The sequence below is a fragment of the Bombus affinis genome, chromosome 6, assembly GCF_024516045.1.
Source record: "Bombus affinis isolate iyBomAffi1 chromosome 6, iyBomAffi1.2, whole genome shotgun sequence".
NCBI lineage: Eukaryota > Metazoa > Arthropoda > Insecta > Hymenoptera > Apidae > Bombus > Bombus affinis.
The window spans coordinates 1,638,061-1,657,232 of NC_066349.1; the positions used below are offsets into that span (position 1 = coordinate 1,638,061).

The 19,172-nt window shown below is 31.2% G+C and overlaps 6 protein-coding genes and 2 long non-coding RNA genes across 28 annotated transcripts in view; 6 read left to right on the top strand and 2 right to left on the bottom strand.

Moving 5' to 3' along the window:
- Positions 1 to 1,169, bottom strand: part of LOC126917221 (uncharacterized) — a 20,862-nt gene extending 19,693 nt beyond the window's left edge. For all 4 annotated transcript variants that reach the window (XR_007710884.1, XR_007710883.1, XR_007710882.1 and 1 more), the window contains exon 1: positions 338 to 1,169. This is a non-coding gene — a long non-coding RNA (uncharacterized LOC126917221). The remainder of the gene's footprint in view (positions 1 to 337) is intronic.
- The window catches only part of LOC126917196 (40S ribosomal protein S6-like), a 17,923-nt gene extending 13,313 nt beyond the window's left edge, over positions 1 to 4,610 (top strand). For 5 of the 7 annotated variants that reach the window (XM_050723821.1, XM_050723816.1, XM_050723820.1 and 2 more), the window contains exons 2-5: positions 2,736 to 2,940; positions 3,055 to 3,200; positions 3,400 to 3,600; positions 3,702 to 4,610. In XM_050723821.1, coding sequence (XP_050579778.1) covers positions 2,736 to 2,940; positions 3,055 to 3,200; positions 3,400 to 3,600; positions 3,702 to 3,899 — 750 coding nt within the window. In that variant the 3' untranslated portion in view covers positions 3,900 to 4,610. Of the gene's footprint in view, positions 1 to 2,085; positions 2,107 to 2,354; positions 2,379 to 2,735; positions 2,941 to 3,054; positions 3,201 to 3,399; positions 3,601 to 3,701 lie in introns of those variants that run through there. The other 2 variants (XM_050723815.1, XM_050723819.1) reach the window with 2 other exon arrangements.
- LOC126917205 (40S ribosomal protein S6-like) overlaps positions 1 to 11,700 on the top strand; it is a 17,922-nt gene extending 6,222 nt beyond the window's left edge. Inside the window, exons 1-5 of one of the 7 annotated variants that reach the window (XM_050723846.1) lie at positions 2,086 to 2,106; positions 9,826 to 10,030; positions 10,145 to 10,290; positions 10,490 to 10,690; positions 10,792 to 11,700. In XM_050723846.1, the coding sequence (XP_050579803.1) occupies positions 2,101 to 2,106; positions 9,826 to 10,030; positions 10,145 to 10,290; positions 10,490 to 10,690; positions 10,792 to 10,989 (756 nt within the window). In that variant the 5' untranslated portion in view covers positions 2,086 to 2,100 and the 3' untranslated portion in view covers positions 10,990 to 11,700. Of the gene's footprint in view, positions 1 to 2,085; positions 2,107 to 2,355; positions 2,379 to 5,630; positions 5,652 to 5,900; positions 5,924 to 9,023; positions 9,197 to 9,444; positions 9,469 to 9,825; positions 10,031 to 10,144; positions 10,291 to 10,489; positions 10,691 to 10,791 lie in introns of those variants that run through there. The other 6 variants (XM_050723848.1, XM_050723845.1, XM_050723849.1 and 3 more) reach the window with 6 other exon arrangements.
- Positions 3,065 to 19,172, bottom strand: part of LOC126917222 (uncharacterized) — a 43,685-nt gene continuing 27,577 nt past the window's right edge. Inside the window, exon 2 of one of the 4 annotated variants that reach the window (XR_007710887.1) lies at positions 3,065 to 3,882. This is a non-coding gene — a long non-coding RNA (uncharacterized LOC126917222). Of the gene's footprint in view, positions 3,883 to 6,609; positions 7,428 to 10,154; positions 10,973 to 13,699; positions 14,518 to 19,172 lie in introns of those variants that run through there. The other 3 variants (XR_007710888.1, XR_007710886.1, XR_007710885.1) reach the window with 3 other exon arrangements.
- LOC126917195 (40S ribosomal protein S6-like) lies at positions 5,631 to 8,155 on the top strand. The gene is made up of 5 exons (XM_050723814.1): positions 5,631 to 5,651; positions 6,281 to 6,485; positions 6,600 to 6,745; positions 6,945 to 7,145; positions 7,247 to 8,155. The coding sequence occupies exons 1-5, from the start codon at positions 5,646 to 5,648 to the stop codon at positions 7,442 to 7,444; spliced, it is 756 nt and encodes a 251-aa protein (XP_050579771.1). The 5' UTR covers positions 5,631 to 5,645; the 3' UTR covers positions 7,445 to 8,155.
- Positions 12,571 to 15,245, top strand: LOC126917204 (40S ribosomal protein S6-like). Of its 2 annotated transcripts, none has more exons than XM_050723842.1 (5): positions 12,571 to 12,741; positions 13,371 to 13,575; positions 13,690 to 13,835; positions 14,035 to 14,235; positions 14,337 to 15,245. In XM_050723842.1, exons 1-5 carry the CDS (start codon positions 12,736 to 12,738, stop codon positions 14,532 to 14,534), a joined length of 756 nt encoding a protein of 251 aa, XP_050579799.1. In that variant the 5' UTR covers positions 12,571 to 12,735; the 3' UTR covers positions 14,535 to 15,245. The 2 variants fall into 2 exon arrangements, with proteins under 2 accessions (XP_050579799.1, XP_050579800.1); XM_050723843.1 differs by lacking the exon at positions 12,571 to 12,741 and adding an exon at positions 12,991 to 13,013.
- Positions 16,221 to 19,172, top strand: part of LOC126917202 (40S ribosomal protein S6-like) — a 30,479-nt gene continuing 27,527 nt past the window's right edge. The window contains exon 1 of one of the 2 annotated variants that reach the window (XM_050723833.1): positions 16,221 to 16,286. In XM_050723833.1, the coding sequence (XP_050579790.1) occupies positions 16,281 to 16,286 (6 nt within the window). In that variant the 5' untranslated portion in view covers positions 16,221 to 16,280. Of the gene's footprint in view, positions 16,287 to 16,535; positions 16,559 to 19,172 lie in introns of those variants that run through there. The other variant, XM_050723834.1, reaches the window with a different exon arrangement.
- Positions 16,266 to 18,133, top strand: LOC126917207 (40S ribosomal protein S6-like). Its single transcript, XM_050723852.1, has 5 exons — positions 16,266 to 16,286; positions 16,916 to 17,120; positions 17,235 to 17,380; positions 17,580 to 17,780; positions 17,882 to 18,133. Exons 1-5 carry the CDS (start codon positions 16,281 to 16,283, stop codon positions 18,077 to 18,079), a joined length of 756 nt encoding a protein of 251 aa, XP_050579809.1. The 5' UTR covers positions 16,266 to 16,280; the 3' UTR covers positions 18,080 to 18,133.

Sequence of the window (19,172 nt, forward strand, 5' to 3'; positions counted from 1 at the left end):
GTGAGGAAAAGCAGATTTTCGTAGTGGATGGTATGTGTGGGGACTATTGAGACAAAGGCTATCTGTTCCTTTAGAGAATCTTCGCTGCATGGATCCTAAGATTTATTGCGGGTCCTTAGGCTCGCTGTAAATATTCGGAGAGAGTGTATCGACATCTGGCAATCATCTGTTCGCAAGGTAGAGTCCTTGTGTAGCGAGGCACGGGACAGAAACCGTTGGGAAGTTTGCTGTCGAGTGCCGCTACAACGTAGCGCTTCTATGCGTGATTCCAAATCATCCAGTCAGTCCACTGAGTCAGTGGACTGACTGGATGATTTGGAATCACGCACATTTGCACCTACCATTCAAAAGTAAAAGACTGCAATGATACAGCCTAATGCAATATGAAACTAATAAGTTGTGTATAAATATGTTGTAATATTTTGTTGACCTCTCATGTTCCGTATTCGCAATGTTCATTTATTCACTATTACATTCGTTTAAATTTATACAACGTATACATATGGTAGAGGCTTATTAATTTATTTAATTAGTAATTTTTAAGGATTCTGAAATGATTTAAGCCAAATTTTAGTGTTCAGCAACATCAACGGTCAGTTTAATATTATTCTTAGTTTGAGACGAGTATCGAATTTAATTTCTTAACATTGTACTAAAGTTTAGTTGTAGCAGATTCTAAATTTATTAAATTCGGTCGAATTTTTTACTCCATGTTTACAGCAAAATAATCATTTGTCTGATACGTTTTGCTTTAATTTCACATACATTTTTTATATAATGATACCACAATATATTCCATATTCTATTTGATATTCTGTAATGAACCTAACTCTTCAATTTCGAGTAATATATACAGAGATACATATGTAGATTGTAAATAAAGTATGTTTAATGTGTATATTGCAGCTGTAGCAGTCAAATAATATTTACGTTTACTGCCTCGTCTCGTTGGATAGACACTATATATATAAACGTAATCTACATAATGTTATTATTTGTACATTAAGTATCAATTTTGTTGATGTTATCGATGATTGACCAATAAAGAGACCGGAGTGAATTTAATTTTTAATTTTTTTATTTATTCATAAATATTGTTGACGATACAATTTAAAATTTTAATAAAGTAGAAAATAATGATTTAATCATTATATTATAACCATATGAATGACCAAATCATCTGTATAATGACAATTTAATGCGCTCCGTTGTCTTTCTACAAAATATCAGTTATTGTCATAGTGTAAACCACCAAATTACGCGTAAATCGCGATTCTACTATCGATTTATTTATCCATTATTTATATATCGTCATATACGATCAATCTATTTCAATAATGTTATTTACGCATGTACACAAGCAGAATTTCCAATTTTTCAAAAGATCGGGGAGTCAAAGAGAATCAAGGAGAATCGAGGAGTCGTAGAGTAGAATTGTTAGAGTTAGCGTTGTGAAGTTGCGTGAGTTACCAGCGTAGCTGAGAGGTTGAGTTGTTGGCGTTGTCCAGTTGCGTGAGTGGTCAAGTTAGAGTTAGATTGTTACAATTAGTACCATATTAAACAACCATCGTTTTCTGTCTCATTAATATCTGTATAACTAATTTATTGTAAAATAAATTACAAATAATAAAGAGTATCAAAGAAATTGTATACCTAAATTTTTCCTCGATACTACACAATAGTTTTGATAAAATATTCGGATATTTACTTATCTTTTAAAGAAACAATAACGTTTCTTCTTGCATTTATATATTTTCTATGTAATAAAATATGTATGTACGCATTAGTATTATTTTAGATATTTAAAAGAAATGTTTCTAATTTTCTTCACATCTGTCTGTCAGGGAAATATAATTCGTTGATGAACTAATTTAGCATTAAAAATTTACTTAGTTTTAAGTAATTACTATGTAAACATAAATATTAATATGATTTGTTTACAGATTTGTACAGAGTTTGTTTATTGTTATTTTCACTTTAATATTTCGTTGAACTTAAATCGGATATCCGGTGTCGGATACTACTACGTACTCAGTGTCCGCGAGTGCGATATACGGTCTTTCCGTTTATAGGTCTCCGTATTGCTGCACATTTGTCACAATGAAGGTACGTATATAATGTAAATTTAAAAATCTAACAAATATTACAAACTATTTCCATGAAAATTTATCTATTGTAATGTTATGAATAATTTTAGATATATCTAATTTAAAAAACATTCGTTTATCTGTCAGCTTAACCGATATTAAAATATGACACATTTTATTTAACTTTGACATTATAAGGAACACAAAGCAGGTCACATCCAAACGAGGAATAATTAAATTTTCTTCATATAGAGCAATAAGATTTACAATTTTCATTATTATACTATGAAAGTAAGCATAACCTCGTTAAAATGTCTTAGACGTTTAACCTATATTTTACTGTACAAGTATAAACGGTCAACCTTTGTGAATACATTTTATGGTTATTATCAAGCAAAAAATACTTTATAAATATAAGTCAATTGAAGCCTTATTACAAGGTGTTGTATCTACTGTTACTTTATAGCATAGTAAGCACGAATTTCTTACTATACCCTTTGTATTTTGAATTTTTGTTCTAACCTTTTGATAAAGCTCTATTTAGCTATGTATATATAAGATTTGTTACACGTGTACATGTACATTGAATAAACTGACAAAGGCTGTTAAATCTTTGCATATTCTGTAAGATATTTATGTGTTTTCTAGTTGAACGTATCATATCCTGCAACAGGATGTCAGAAACTGTTTGAAATCTCCGATGAGCATAAGCTGAGAATTTTTTATGAAAAGCGTATGGGCGCAGAAGTAGAGGCTGATGCTCTCGGCAACGAATGGAAAGGATATGTCGTTCGTATCTCGGGCGGCAATGACAAACAAGGATTTCCTATGAAACAGGGTGTTCTGACTAATGGTAATACAAGCATTTCCTATTTTAATTTCATTTGTAACGGCTTTATGAGTTTACGAATTTTATAGATTTGGTATAATGCACTGATTTTAATTTCTAAAAAATTCTTGTATCTAGGGCGCGTACGTTTACTGCTCTCAAAAGGACATTCATGCTATAGACCTAGACGCGATGGTGAGCGTAAACGTAAATCTGTACGTGGATGCATCGTCGATTCCAACCTTTCAGTACTTGCTCTGGTCATTGTCAAAAAAGGAGAGAAGGTATTAATTTGTCTGTATTTTCTATGTATTATCCATGTTTCAGGGTGTATCTTAGAATTGACTTATTATCTTACGATACTATTATAAACGAGAAAAATTAAATGTAGTCTCTTGATTTGATAAACTGTGTTATGTAAATGGCACTTTTTCTCAGTGTACAGCGAAGCAGTTAATGTAGAGGTTGATTAAATTTTTACAGGATATCCCGGATTTAACTGACAAGGAAGTCCCACGGCGATTGGGACCCAAGAGGGCGAGCAAAATTCGCAAGTTGTTTAATTTATCCAAGGAAGATGATGTCCGTCGATTCGTTGTGAAGCGACCAATTCAAAAAGAGGGTAAACCACAGCGGTCGAAAGCCCCTAAAATTCAACGTCTTATTACCCCACTTACACTCCAGGTTTGTACATATACGTATCTGTATCATATTGTTGTTTTGTTTCGGTTAAAACTTTTCCAAAAGTATGGAGCTTATTATAAAATAAAAGTATTTTTCTATAGAGGAAGAGGCATAGACTGGCTCTAAAGAGGAGGCGTTGCTTGGCTCGCAAGCAACAAGCAGCAGAGTATGCGAAGCTGTTAGCACAACGGCAGAAAGAAGCTAAGAATAGACGTCAAGAAGAACTAAAACGAAAACGTAGCGCTTCTATGCGTGATTCGAAATCATCCAGTCAGTCTGCACCTACCGTTCAAAAGTAAAAGACTGCAATGATACAGCCTAATGCAATATGAAACTAATAAGTTGTGTATAAATATGTTGTAATATTTTGTTGACCTCTCATGTTCCGTATTCGCAATGTTCATTTATTCACTATTACATTCGTTTAAATTTATACAACGTATACATATGGTAGAGGCTTATTAATTTATTTAATTAGTAATTTTTAAGGATTCTGAAATGATTTAAGCCAAATTTTAGTGTTCAGCAACATCAACGGTCAGTTTAATATTATTCTTAGTTTGAGACGAGTATCGAATTTAATTTCTTAACATTGTACTAAAGTTTAGTTGTAGCAGATTCTAAATTTATTAAATTCGGTCGAATTTTTTACTCCATGTTTACAGCAAAATAATCATTTGTCTGATACGTTTTGCTTTAATTTCACATACATTTTTTATATAATGATACCACAATATATTCCATATTCTATTTGATATTCTGTAATGAACCTAACTCTTCAATTTCGAGTAATATATACAGAGATACATATGTAGATTGTAAATAAAGTATGTTTAATGTGTATATTGCAGCTGTAGCAGTCAAATAATATTTACGTTTACTGCCTCGTCTCGTTGGATAGACACTATATATATAAACGTAATCTACATAATGTTATTATTTGTACATTAAGTATCAATTTTGTTGATGTTATCGATGATTGACCAATAAAGAGACCGGAGTGAATTTAATTTTTAATTTTTTTATTTATTCATAAATATTGTTGACGATACAATTTAAAATTTTAATAAAGTAGAAAATAATGATTTAATCATTATATTATAACCATATGAATGACCAAATCATCTGTATAATGACAACTTAATGCGCTCCGTTGTCTTTCTACAAAATATCAGTTATTGTCATAGTGTAAACCACCAAATTACGCGTAAATCGCGATTCTACTATCGATTTATTTATCCATTATTTATATATCGTCATATACGATCAATCTATTTCAATAATGTTATTTACGCATGTACACAAGCAGAATTTCCAATTTTTCAAAAGATCGGGGAGTCAAAGAGAATCAAGGAGAATCGAGGAGTCGTAGAGTAGAATTGTTAGAGTTAGCGTTGTGAAGTTGCGTGAGTTACCAGCGTAGCTGAGAGGTTGAGTTGTTGGCGTTGTCCAGTTGCGTGAGTGGTCAAGTTAGAGTTAGATTGTTACAATTAGTACCATATTAAACAACCATCGTTTTCTGTCTCATTAATATCTGTATAACTAATTTATTGTAAAATAAATTACAAATAATAAAGAGTATCAAAGAAATTGTATACCTAAATTTTTCCTCGATACTACACAATAGTTTTGATAAAATATTCGGATATTTACTTATCTTTTAAAGAAACAATAACGTTTCTTCTTGCATTTATATATTTTCTATGTAATAAAATATGTATGTACGCATTAGTATTATTTTAGATATTTAAAAGAAATGTTTCTAATTTTCTTCACATCTGTCTGTCAGGGAAATATAATTCGTTGATGAACTAATTTAGCATTAAAAATTTACTTAGTTTTAAGTAATTACTATGTAAACATAAATATTAATATGATTTGTTTACAGATTTGTACAGAGTTTGTTTATTGTTATTTTCACTTTAATATTTCGTTGAACTTAAATCGGATATCCGGTGTCGGATACTACTACGTACTCAGTGTCCGCGAGTGCGATATACGGTCTTTCCGTTTATAGGTCTCCGTATTGCTGCACATTTGTCACAATGAAGGTACGTATATAATGTAAATTTAAAAATCTAACAAATATTACAAACTATTTCCATGAAAATTTATCTATTGTAATGTTATGAATAATTTTAGATATATCTAATTTAAAAAACATTCGTTTATCTGTCAGCTTAACCGATATTAAAATATGACACATTTTATTTAACTTTGACATTATAAGGAACACAAAGCAGGTCACATCCAAACGAGGAATAATTAAATTTTCTTCATATAGAGCAATAAGATTTACAATTTTCATTATTATACTATGAAAGTAAGCATAACCTCGTTAAAATGTCTTAGACGTTTAACCTATATTTTACTGTACAAGTATAAACGGTCAAACTTTGTGAATACATTTTATGGTTATTATCAAGCAAAAAATACTTTATAAATATAAGTCAATTGAAGCCTTATTACAAGGTGTTGTATCTACTGTTACTTTATAGCATAGTAAGCACGAATTTCTTACTATACCCTTTGTATTTTGAATTTTTGTTCTAACCTTTTGATAAAGCTCTATTTAGCTATGTATATATAAGATTTGTTACACGTGTACATGTACATTGAATAAACTGACAAAGGCTGTTAAATCTTTGCATATTCTGTAAGATATTTATGTGTTTTCTAGTTGAACGTATCATATCCTGCAACAGGATGTCAGAAACTGTTTGAAATCTCCGATGAGCATAAGCTGAGAATTTTTTATGAAAAGCGTATGGGCGCAGAAGTAGAGGCTGATGCTCTCGGCAACGAATGGAAAGGATATGTCGTTCGTATCTCGGGCGGCAATGACAAACAAGGATTTCCTATGAAACAGGGTGTTCTGACTAATGGTAATACAAGCATTTCCTATTTTAATTTCATTTGTAACGGCTTTATGAGTTTACGAATTTTATAGATTTGGTATAATGCATTGATTTTAATTTCTAAAAAATTCTTGTATCTAGGGCGCGTACGTTTACTGCTCTCAAAAGGACATTCATGCTATAGACCTAGACGCGATGGTGAGCGTAAACGTAAATCTGTACGTGGATGCATCGTCGATTCCAACCTTTCAGTACTTGCTCTGGTCATTGTCAAAAAAGGAGAGAAGGTATTAATTTGTCTGTATTTTCTATGTATTATCCATGTTTCAGGGTGTATCTTAGAATTGACTTATTATCTTACGATACTATTATAAACGAGAAAAATTAAATGTAGTCTCTTGATTTGATAAACTGTGTTATGTAAATGGCACTTTTTCTCAGTGTACAGCGAAGCAGTTAATGTAGAGGTTGATTAAATTTTTACAGGATATCCCGGATTTAACTGACAAGGAAGTCCCACGGCGATTGGGACCCAAGAGGGCGAGCAAAATTCGCAAGTTGTTTAATTTATCCAAGGAAGATGATGTCCGTCGATTCGTTGTGAAGCGACCAATTCAAAAAGAGGGTAAACCACAGCGGTCGAAAGCCCCTAAAATTCAACGTCTTATTACCCCACTTACACTCCAGGTTTGTACATATACGTATCTGTATCATATTGTTGTTTTGTTTCGGTTAAAACTTTTCCAAAAGTATGGAGCTTATTATAAAATAAAAGTATTTTTCTATAGAGGAAGAGGCATAGACTGGCTCTAAAGAGGAGGCGTTGCTTGGCTCGCAAGCAACAAGCAGCAGAGTATGCGAAGCTGTTAGCACAACGGCAGAAAGAAGCTAAGAATAGACGTCAAGAAGAACTAAAACGAAAACGTAGCGCTTCTATGCGTGATTCGAAATCATCCAGTCAGTCTGCACCTACCGTTCAAAAGTAAAAGACTGCAATGATACAGCCTAATGCAATATGAAACTAATAAGTTGTGTATAAATATGTTGTAATATTTTGTTGACCTCTCATGTTCCGTATTCGCAATGTTCATTTATTCACTATTACATTCGTTTAAATTTATACAACGTATACATATGGTAGAGGCTTATTAATTTATTTAATTAGTAATTTTTAAGGATTCTGAAATGATTTAAGCCAAATTTTAGTGTTCAGCAACATCAACGGTCAGTTTAATATTATTCTTAGTTTGAGACGAGTATCGAATTTAATTTCTTAACATTGTACTAAAGTTTAGTTGTAGCAGATTCTAAATTTATTAAATTCGGTCGAATTTTTTACTCCATGTTTACAGCAAAATAATCATTTGTCTGATACGTTTTGCTTTAATTTCACATACATTTTTTATATAATGATACCACAATATATTCCATATTCTATTTGATATTCTGTAATGAACCTAACTCTTCAATTTCGAGTAATATATACAGAGATACATATGTAGATTGTAAATAAAGTATGTTTAATGTGTATATTGCAGCTGTAGCAGTCAAATAATATTTACGTTTACTGCCTCGTCTCGTTGGATAGACACTATATATATAAACGTAATCTACATAATGTTATTATTTGTACATTAAGTATCAATTTTGTTGATGTTATCGATGATTGACCAATAAAGAGACCGGAGTGAATTTAATTTTTAATTTTTTTATTTATTCATAAATATTGTTGACGATACAATTTAAAATTTTAATAAAGTAGAAAATAATGATTTAATCATTATATTATAACCATATGAATGACCAAATCATCTGTATAATGACAATTTAATGCGCTCCGTTGTCTTTCTACAAAATATCAGTTATTGTCATAGTGTAAACCACCAAATTACGCGTAAATCGCGATTCTACTATCGATTTATTTATCCATTATTTATATATCGTCATATACGATCAATCTATTTCAATAATGTTATTTACGCATGTACACAAGCAGAATTTCCAATTTTTCAAAAGATCGGGGAGTCAAAGAGAATCAAGGAGAATCGAGGAGTCGTAGAGTAGAATTGTTAGAGTTAGCGTTGTGAAGTTGCGTGAGTTACCAGCGTAGCTGAGAGGTTGAGTTGTTGGCGTTGTCCAGTTGCGTGAGTGGTCAAGTTAGAGTTAGATTGTTACAATTAGTACCATATTAAACAACCATCGTTTTCTGTCTCATTAATATCTGTATAACTAATTTATTGTAAAATAAATTACAAATAATAAAGAGTATCAAAGAAATTGTATACCTAAATTTTTCCTCGATACTACACAATAGTTTTGATAAAATATTCGGATATTTACTTATCTTTTAAAGAAACAATAACGTTTCTTCTTGCATTTATATATTTTCTATGTAATAAAATATGTATGTACGCATTAGTATTATTTTAGATATTTAAAAGAAATGTTTCTAATTTTCTTCACATCTGTCTGTCAGGGAAATATAATTCGTTGATGAACTAATTTAGCATTAAAAATTTACTTAGTTTTAAGTAATTACTATGTAAACATAAATATTAATATGATTTGTTTACAGATTTGTACAGAGTTTGTTTATTGTTATTTTCACTTTAATATTTCGTTGAACTTAAATCGGATATCCGGTGTCGGATACTACTACGTACTCAGTGTCCGCGAGTGCGATATACGGTCTTTCCGTTTATAGGTCTCCGTATTGCTGCACATTTGTCACAATGAAGGTACGTATATAATGTAAATTTAAAAATCTAACAAATATTACAAACTATTTCCATGAAAATTTATCTATTGTAATGTTATGAATAATTTTAGATATATCTAATTTAAAAAACATTCGTTTATCTGTCAGCTTAACCGATATTAAAATATGACACATTTTATTTAACTTTGACATTATAAGGAACACAAAGCAGGTCACATCCAAACGAGGAATAATTAAATTTTCTTCATATAGAGCAATAAGATTTACAATTTTCATTATTATACTATGAAAGTAAGCATAACCTCGTTAAAATGTCTTAGACGTTTAACCTATATTTTACTGTACAAGTATAAACGGTCAACCTTTGTGAATACATTTTATGGTTATTATCAAGCAAAAAATACTTTATAAATATAAGTCAATTGAAGCCTTATTACAAGGTGTTGTATCTACTGTTACTTTATAGCATAGTAAGCACGAATTTCTTACTATACCCTTTGTATTTTGAATTTTTGTTCTAACCTTTTGATAAAGCTCTATTTAGCTATGTATATATAAGATTTGTTACACGTGTACATGTACATTGAATAAACTGACAAAGGCTGTTAAATCTTTGCATATTCTGTAAGATATTTATGTGTTTTCTAGTTGAACGTATCATATCCTGCAACAGGATGTCAGAAACTGTTTGAAATCTCCGATGAGCATAAGCTGAGAATTTTTTATGAAAAGCGTATGGGCGCAGAAGTAGAGGCTGATGCTCTCGGCAACGAATGGAAAGGATATGTCGTTCGTATCTCGGGCGGCAATGACAAACAAGGATTTCCTATGAAACAGGGTGTTCTGACTAATGGTAATACAAGCATTTCCTATTTTAATTTCATTTGTAACGGCTTTATGAGTTTACGAATTTTATAGATTTGGTATAATGCATTGATTTTAATTTCTAAAAAATTCTTGTATCTAGGGCGCGTACGTTTACTGCTCTCAAAAGGACATTCATGCTATAGACCTAGACGCGATGGTGAGCGTAAACGTAAATCTGTACGTGGATGCATCGTCGATTCCAACCTTTCAGTACTTGCTCTGGTCATTGTCAAAAAAGGAGAGAAGGTATTAATTTGTCTGTATTTTCTATGTATTATCCATGTTTCAGGGTGTATCTTAGAATTGACTTATTATCTTACGATACTATTATAAACGAGAAAAATTAAATGTAGTCTCTTGATTTGATAAACTGTGTTATGTAAATGGCACTTTTTCTCAGTGTACAGCGAAGCAGTTAATGTAGAGGTTGATTAAATTTTTACAGGATATCCCGGATTTAACTGACAAGGAAGTCCCACGGCGATTGGGACCCAAGAGGGCGAGCAAAATTCGCAAGTTGTTTAATTTATCCAAGGAAGATGATGTCCGTCGATTCGTTGTGAAGCGACCAATTCAAAAAGAGGGTAAACCACAGCGGTCGAAAGCCCCTAAAATTCAACGTCTTATTACCCCACTTACACTCCAGGTTTGTACATATACGTATCTGTATCATATTGTTGTTTTGTTTCGGTTAAAACTTTTCCAAAAGTATGGAGCTTATTATAAAATAAAAGTATTTTTCTATAGAGGAAGAGGCATAGACTGGCTCTAAAGAGGAGGCGTTGCTTGGCTCGCAAGCAACAAGCAGCAGAGTATGCGAAGCTGTTAGCACAACGGCAGAAAGAAGCTAAGAATAGACGTCAAGAAGAACTAAAACGAAAACGTAGCGCTTCTATGCGTGATTCGAAATCATCCAGTCAGTCTGCACCTACCGTTCAAAAGTAAAAGACTGCAATGATACAGCCTAATGCAATATGAAACTAATAAGTTGTGTATAAATATGTTGTAATATTTTGTTGACCTCTCATGTTCCGTATTCGCAATGTTCATTTATTCACTATTACATTCGTTTAAATTTATACAACGTATACATATGGTAGAGGCTTATTAATTTATTTAATTAGTAATTTTTAAGGATTCTGAAATGATTTAAGCCAAATTTTAGTGTTCAGCAACATCAACGGTCAGTTTAATATTATTCTTAGTTTGAGACGAGTATCGAATTTAATTTCTTAACATTGTACTAAAGTTTAGTTGTAGCAGATTCTAAATTTATTAAATTCGGTCGAATTTTTTACTCCATGTTTACAGCAAAATAATCATTTGTCTGATACGTTTTGCTTTAATTTCACATACATTTTTTATATAATGATACCACAATATATTCCATATTCTATTTGATATTCTGTAATGAACCTAACTCTTCAATTTCGAGTAATATATACAGAGATACATATGTAGATTGTAAATAAAGTATGTTTAATGTGTATATTGCAGCTGTAGCAGTCAAATAATATTTACGTTTACTGCCTCGTCTCGTTGGATAGACACTATATATATAAACGTAATCTACATAATGTTATTATTTGTACATTAAGTATCAATTTTGTTGATGTTATCGATGATTGACCAATAAAGAGACCGGAGTGAATTTAATTTTTAATTTTTTTATTTATTCATAAATATTGTTGACGATACAATTTAAAATTTTAATAAAGTAGAAAATAATGATTTAATCATTATATTATAACCATATGAATGACCAAATCATCTGTATAATGACAACTTAATGCGCTCCGTTGTCTTTCTACAAAATATCAGTTATTGTCATAGTGTAAACCACCAAATTACGCGTAAATCGCGATTCTACTATCGATTTATTTATCCATTATTTATATATCGTCATATACGATCAATCTATTTCAATAATGTTATTTACGCATGTACACAAGCAGAATTTCCAATTTTTCAAAAGATCGGGGAGTCAAAGAGAATTAAGGAGAATCGAGGAGTCGTAGAGTAGAATTGTTAGAGTTAGCGTTGTGAAGTTGCGTGAGTTACCAGCGTAGCTGAGAGGTTGAGTTGTTGGCGTTGTCCAGTTGCGTGAGTGGTCAAGTTAGAGTTAGATTGTTACAATTAGTACCATATTAAACAACCATCGTTTTCTGTCTCATTAATATCTGTATAACTAATTTATTGTAAAATAAATTACAAATAATAAAGAGTATCAAAGAAATTGTATACCTAAATTTTTCCTCGATACTACACAATAGTTTTGATAAAATATTCGGATATTTACTTATCTTTTAAAGAAACAATAACGTTTCTTCTTGCATTTATATATTTTCTATGTAATAAAATATGTATGTACGCATTAGTATTATTTTAGATATTTAAAAGAAATGTTTCTAATTTTCTTCACATCTGTCTGTCAGGGAAATATAATTCGTTGATGAACTAATTTAGCATTAAAAATTTACTTAGTTTTAAGTAATTACTATGTAAACATAAATATTAATATGATTTGTTTACAGATTTGTACAGAGTTTGTTTATTGTTATTTTCACTTTAATATTTCGTTGAACTTAAATCGGATATCCGGTGTCGGATACTACTACGTACTCAGTGTCCGCGAGTGCGATATACGGTCTTTCCGTTTATAGGTCTCCGTATTGCTGCACATTTGTCACAATGAAGGTACGTATATAATGTAAATTTAAAAATCTAACAAATATTACAAACTATTTCCATGAAAATTTATCTATTGTAATGTTATGAATAATTTTAGATATATCTAATTTAAAAAACATTCGTTTATCTGTCAGCTTAACCGATATTAAAATATGACACATTTTATTTAACTTTGACATTATAAGGAACACAAAGCAGGTCACATCCAAACGAGGAATAATTAAATTTTCTTCATATAGAGCAATAAGATTTACAATTTTCATTATTATACTATGAAAGTAAGCATAACCTCGTTAAAATGTCTTAGACGTTTAACCTATATTTTACTGTACAAGTATAAACGGTCAACCTTTGTGAATACATTTTATGGTTATTATCAAGCAAAAAATACTTTATAAATATAAGTCAATTGAAGCCTTATTACAAGGTGTTGTATCTACTGTTACTTTATAGCATAGTAAGCACGAATTTCTTACTATACCCTTTGTATTTTGAATTTTTGTTCTAACCTTTTGATAAAGCTCTATTTAGCTATGTATATATAAGATTTGTTACACGTGTACATGTACATTGAATAAACTGACAAAGGCTGTTAAATCTTTGCATATTCTGTAAGATATTTATGTGTTTTCTAGTTGAACGTATCATATCCTGCAACAGGATGTCAGAAACTGTTTGAAATCTCCGATGAGCATAAGCTGAGAATTTTTTATGAAAAGCGTATGGGCGCAGAAGTAGAGGCTGATGCTCTCGGCAACGAATGGAAAGGATATGTCGTTCGTATCTCGGGCGGCAATGACAAACAAGGATTTCCTATGAAACAGGGTGTTCTGACTAATGGTAATACAAGCATTTCCTATTTTAATTTCATTTGTAACGGCTTTATGAGTTTACGAATTTTATAGATTTGGTATAATGCACTGATTTTAATTTCTAAAAAATTCTTGTATCTAGGGCGCGTACGTTTACTGCTCTCAAAAGGACATTCATGCTATAGACCTAGACGCGATGGTGAGCGTAAACGTAAATCTGTACGTGGATGCATCGTCGATTCCAACCTTTCAGTACTTGCTCTGGTCATTGTCAAAAAAGGAGAGAAGGTATTAATTTGTCTGTATTTTCTATGTATTATCCATGTTTCAGGGTGTATCTTAGAATTGACTTATTATCTTACGATACTATTATAAACGAGAAAAATTAAATGTAGTCTCTTGATTTGATAAACTGTGTTATGTAAATGGCACTTTTTCTCAGTGTACAGCGAAGCAGTTAATGTAGAGGTTGATTAAATTTTTACAGGATATCCCGGATTTAACTGACAAGGAAGTCCCACGGCGATTGGGACCCAAGAGGGCGAGCAAAATTCGCAAGTTGTTTAATTTATCCAAGGAAGATGATGTCCGTCGATTCGTTGTGAAGCGACCAATTCAAAAAGAGGGTAAACCACAGCGGTCGAAAGCCCCTAAAATTCAACGTCTTATTACCCCACTTACACTCCAGGTTTGTACATATACGTATCTGTATCATATTGTTGTTTTGTTTCGGTTAAAACTTTTCCAAAAGTATGGAGCTTATTATAAAATAAAAGTATTTTTCTATAGAGGAAGAGGCATAGACTGGCTCTAAAGAGGAGGCGTTGCTTGGCTCGCAAGCAACAAGCAGCAGAGTATGCGAAGCTGTTAGCACAACGGCAGAAAGAAGCTAAGAATAGACGTCAAGAAGAACTAAAACGAAAACGTAGCGCTTCTATGCGTGATTCGAAATCATCCAGTCAGTCTGCACCTACCGTTCAAAAGTAAAAGACTGCAATGATACAGCCTAATGCAATATGAAACTAATAAGTTGTGTATAAATATGTTGTAATATTTTGTTGACCTCTCATGTTCCGTATTCGCAATGTTCATTTATTCACTATTACATTCGTTTAAATTTATACAACGTATACATATGGTAGAGGCTTATTAATTTATTTAATTAGTAATTTTTAAGGATTCTGAAATGATTTAAGCCAAATTTTAGTGTTCAGCAACATCAACGGTCAGTTTAATATTATTCTTAGTTTGAGACGAGTATCGAATTTAATTTCTTAACATTGTACTAAAGTTTAGTTGTAGCAGATTCTAAATTTATTAAATTCGGTCGAATTTTTTACTCCATGTTTACAGCAAAATAATCATTTGTCTGATACGTTTTGCTTTAATTTCACATACATTTTTTATATAATGATACCACAATATATTCCATATTCTATTTGATATTCTGTAATGAACCTAACTCTTCAATTTCGAGTAATATATACAGAGATACATATGTAGATTGTAAATAAAGTATGTTTAATGTGTATATTGCAGCTGTAGCAGTCAAATAATATTTACGTTTACTGCCTCGTCTCGTTGGATAGACACTATATATATAAACGTAATCTACATAATGTTATTATTTGTACATTAAGTATCAATTTTGTTGATGTTATCGATGATTGACCAATAAAGAGACCGGAGTGAATTTAATTTTTAATTTTTTTATTTATTCATAAATATTGTTGACGATACAATTTAAAATTTTAATAAAGTAGAAAATAATGATTTAATCATTATATTATAACCATATGAATGACCAAATCATCTGTATAATGACAATTTAATGCGCTCCGTTGTCTTTCTACAAAATATCAGTTATTGTCATAGTGTAAACCACCAAATTACGCGTAAATCGCGATTCTACTATCGATTTATTTATCCATTATTTATATATCGTCATATACGATCAATCTATTTCAATAATGTTATTTACGCATGTACACAAGCAGAATTTCCAATTTTTCAAAAGATCGGGGAGTCAAAGAGAATCAAGGAGAATCGAGGAGTCGTAGAGTAGAATTGTTAGAGTTAGCGTTGTGAAGTTGCGTGAGTTACCAGCGTAGCTGAGAGGTTGAGTTGTTGGCGTTGTCCAGTTGCGTGAGTGGTCAAGTTAGAGTTAGATTGTTACAATTAGTACCATATTAAACAACCATCGTTTTCTGTCTCATTAATATCTGTATAACTAATTTATTGTAAAATAAATTACAAATAATAAAGAGTATCAAAGAAATTGTATACCTAAATTTTTCCTCGATACTACACAATAGTTTTGATAAAATATTCGGATATTTACTTATCTTTTAAAGAAACAATAACGTTTCTTCTTGCATTTATATATTTTCTATGTAATAAAATATGTATGTACGCATTAGTATTATTTTAGATATTTAAAAGAAATGTTTCTAATTTTCTTCACATCTGTCTGTCAGGGAAATATAATTCGTTGATGAACTAATTTAGCATTAAAAATTTACTTAGTTTTAAGTAATTACTATGTAAACATAAATATTAATATGATTTGTTTACAGATTTGTACAGAGTTTGTTTATTGTTATTTTCACTTTAATATTTCGTTGAACTTAAATCGGATATCCGGTGTCGGATACTACTACGTACTCAGTGTCCGCGAGTGCGATATACGGTCTTTCCGTTTATAGGTCTCCGTATTGCTGCACATTTGTCACAATGAAGGTACGTATATAATGTAAATTTAAAAATCTAACAAATATTACAAACTATTTCCATGAAAATTTATCTATTGTAATGTTATGAATAATTTTAGATATATCTAATTTAAAAAACATTCGTTTATCTGTCAGCTTAACCGATATTAAAATATGACACATTTTATTTAACTTTGACATTATAAGGAACACAAAGCAGGTCACATCCAAACGAGGAATAATTAAATTTTCTTCATATAGAGCAATAAGATTTACAATTTTCATTATTATACTATGAAAGTAAGCATAACCTCGTTAAAATGTCTTAGACGTTTAACCTATATTTTACTGTACAAGTATAAACGGTCAACCTTTGTGAATACATTTTATGGTTATTATCAAGCAAAAAATACTTTATAAATATAAGTCAATTGAAGCCTTATTACAAGGTGTTGTATCTACTGTTACTTTATAGCATAGTAAGCACGAATTTCTTACTATACCCTTTGTATTTTGAATTTTTGTTCTAACCTTTTGATAAAGCTCTATTTAGCTATGTATATATAAGATTTGTTACACGTGTACATGTACATTGAATAAACTGACAAAGGCTGTTAAATCTTTGCATATTCTGTAAGATATTTATGTGTTTTCTAGTTGAACGTATCATATCCTGCAACAGGATGTCAGAAACTGTTTGAAATCTCCGATGAGCATAAGCTGAGAATTTTTTATGAAAAGCGTATGGGCGCAGAAGTAGAGGCTGATGCTCTCGGCAACGAATGGAAAGGATATGTCGTTCGTATCTCGGGCGGCAATGACAAACAAGGATTTCCTATGAAACAGGGTGTTCTGACTAATGGTAATACAAGCATTTCCTATTTTAATTTCATTTGTAACGGCTTTATGAGTTTACGAATTTTATAGATTTGGTATAATGCATTGATTTTAATTTCTAAAAAATTCTTGTATCTAGGGCGCGTACGTTTACTGCTCTCAAAAGGACATTCATGCTATAGACCTAGACGCGATGGTGAGCGTAAACGTAAATCTGTACGTGGATGCATCGTCGATTCCAACCTTTCAGTACTTGCTCTGGTCATTGTCAAAAAAGGAGAGAAGGTATTAATTTGTCTGTATTTTCTATGTATTATCCATGTTTCAGGGTGTATCTTAGAATTGACTTATTATCTTACGATACTATTATAAACGAGAAAAATTAAATGTAGTCTCTTGATTTGATAAACTGTGTTATGTAAATGGCACTTTTTCTCAGTGTACAGCGAAGCAGTTAATGTAGAGGTTGATTAAATTTTTATAGGATATCCCGGATTTAACTGACAAGGAAGTCCCACGGCGATTGGGACCCAAGAGGGCGAGCAAAATTCGCAAGTTGTTTAATTTATCCAAGGAAGATGATGTCCGTCGATTCGTTGTGAAGCGACCAATTCAAAAAGAGGGTAAACCACAGCGGTCGAAAGCCCCTAAAATTCAACGTCTTATTACCCCACTTACACTCCAGGTTTGTACATATACGTATCTGTATCATATTGTTGTTTTGTTTCGGTTAAAACTTTTCCAAAAGTATGGAGCTTATTATAAAATAAAAGTATTTTTCTATAGAGGAAGAGGCATAGACTGGCTCTAAAGAGGAGGCGTTGCTTGGCTCGCAAGCAACAAGCAGCAGAGTATGCGAAGCTGTTAGCACAACGGCAGAAAGAAGCTAAGAATAGACGTCAAGAAGAACTAAAACGAAAACGTAGCGCTTCTATGCGTGATTCGAAATCATCCAGTCAGTCTGCACCTACCGTTCAAAAGTAAAAGACTGCAATGATACAGCCTAATGCAATATGAAACTAATAAGTTGTGTATAAATATGTTGTAATATTTTGTTGACCTCTCATGTTCCGTATTCGCAATGTTCATTTATTCACTATTACATTCGTTTAAATTTATACAACGTATACATATGGTAGAGGCTTATTAATTTATTTAATTAGTAATTTTTAAGGATTCTGAAATGATTTAAGCCAAATTTTAGTGTTCAGCAACATCAACGGTCAGTTTAATATTATTCTTAGTTTGAGACGAGTATCGAATTTAATTTCTTAACATTGTACTAAAGTTTAGTTGTAGCAGATTCTAAATTTATTAAATTCGGTCGAATTTTTTACTCCATGTTTACAGCAAAATAATCATTTGTCTGATACGTTTTGCTTTAATTTCACATACATTTTTTATATAATGATACCACAATATATTCCATATTCTATTTGATATTCTGTAATGAACCTAACTCTTCAATTTCGAGTAATATATACAGAGATACATATGTAGATTGTAAATAAAGTATGTTTAATGTGTATATTGCAGCTGTAGCAGTCAAATAATATTTACGTTTACTGCCTCGTCTCGTTGGATAGACACTATATATATAAACGTAATCTACATAATGTTATTATTTGTACATTAAGTATCAATTTTGTTGATGTTATCGATGATTGACCAATAAAGAGTCCGGAGTGAATTTAATTTTTAATTTTTTTATTTATTCATAAATAAATGTTGACGATACAATTTAAAATTTTAATAAAGTAGAAAATAATGATTTAATCATTATATTATAACCATATGAATGACCAAATCATCTGTATAATGACAACTTAATGCGCTCCGTTGTCTTTCTACAAAATATCAGTTATTGTCATAGTGTAAACCACCAAATTACGCGTAAATCGCGATTCTACTATCGATTTATTTATCCATTATTTATATATCGTCATATACGATCAATCTATTTCAATAATGTTATTTACGCATGTACACAAGCAGAATTTCCAATTTTTCAAAAGATCGGGGAGTCAAAGAGAATCAAGGAGAATCGAGGAGTCGTAGAGTAGAATTGTTAGAGTTA

Bases quoted from the DNA above. Each gene is read 5' to 3' on its own strand.
- LOC126917207 (XM_050723852.1), top strand. The intron at 17,381-17,579 runs GTATTAATTTGT...AAATTTTTATAG, and splicing joins TTGTCAAAAAAGGAGAGAAG to GATATCCCGGATTTAACTGA. The intron at 17,781-17,881 runs GTTTGTACATAT...ATTTTTCTATAG, and splicing joins TTACCCCACTTACACTCCAG to AGGAAGAGGCATAGACTGGC.
- LOC126917195 (XM_050723814.1), top strand. The intron at 6,486-6,599 runs GTAATACAAGCA...TCTTGTATCTAG, and splicing joins ACAGGGTGTTCTGACTAATG to GGCGCGTACGTTTACTGCTC. The intron at 6,746-6,944 runs GTATTAATTTGT...AAATTTTTACAG, and splicing joins TTGTCAAAAAAGGAGAGAAG to GATATCCCGGATTTAACTGA.
- LOC126917204 (XM_050723842.1), top strand. The intron at 13,576-13,689 runs GTAATACAAGCA...TCTTGTATCTAG, and splicing joins ACAGGGTGTTCTGACTAATG to GGCGCGTACGTTTACTGCTC. The intron at 13,836-14,034 runs GTATTAATTTGT...AAATTTTTACAG, and splicing joins TTGTCAAAAAAGGAGAGAAG to GATATCCCGGATTTAACTGA.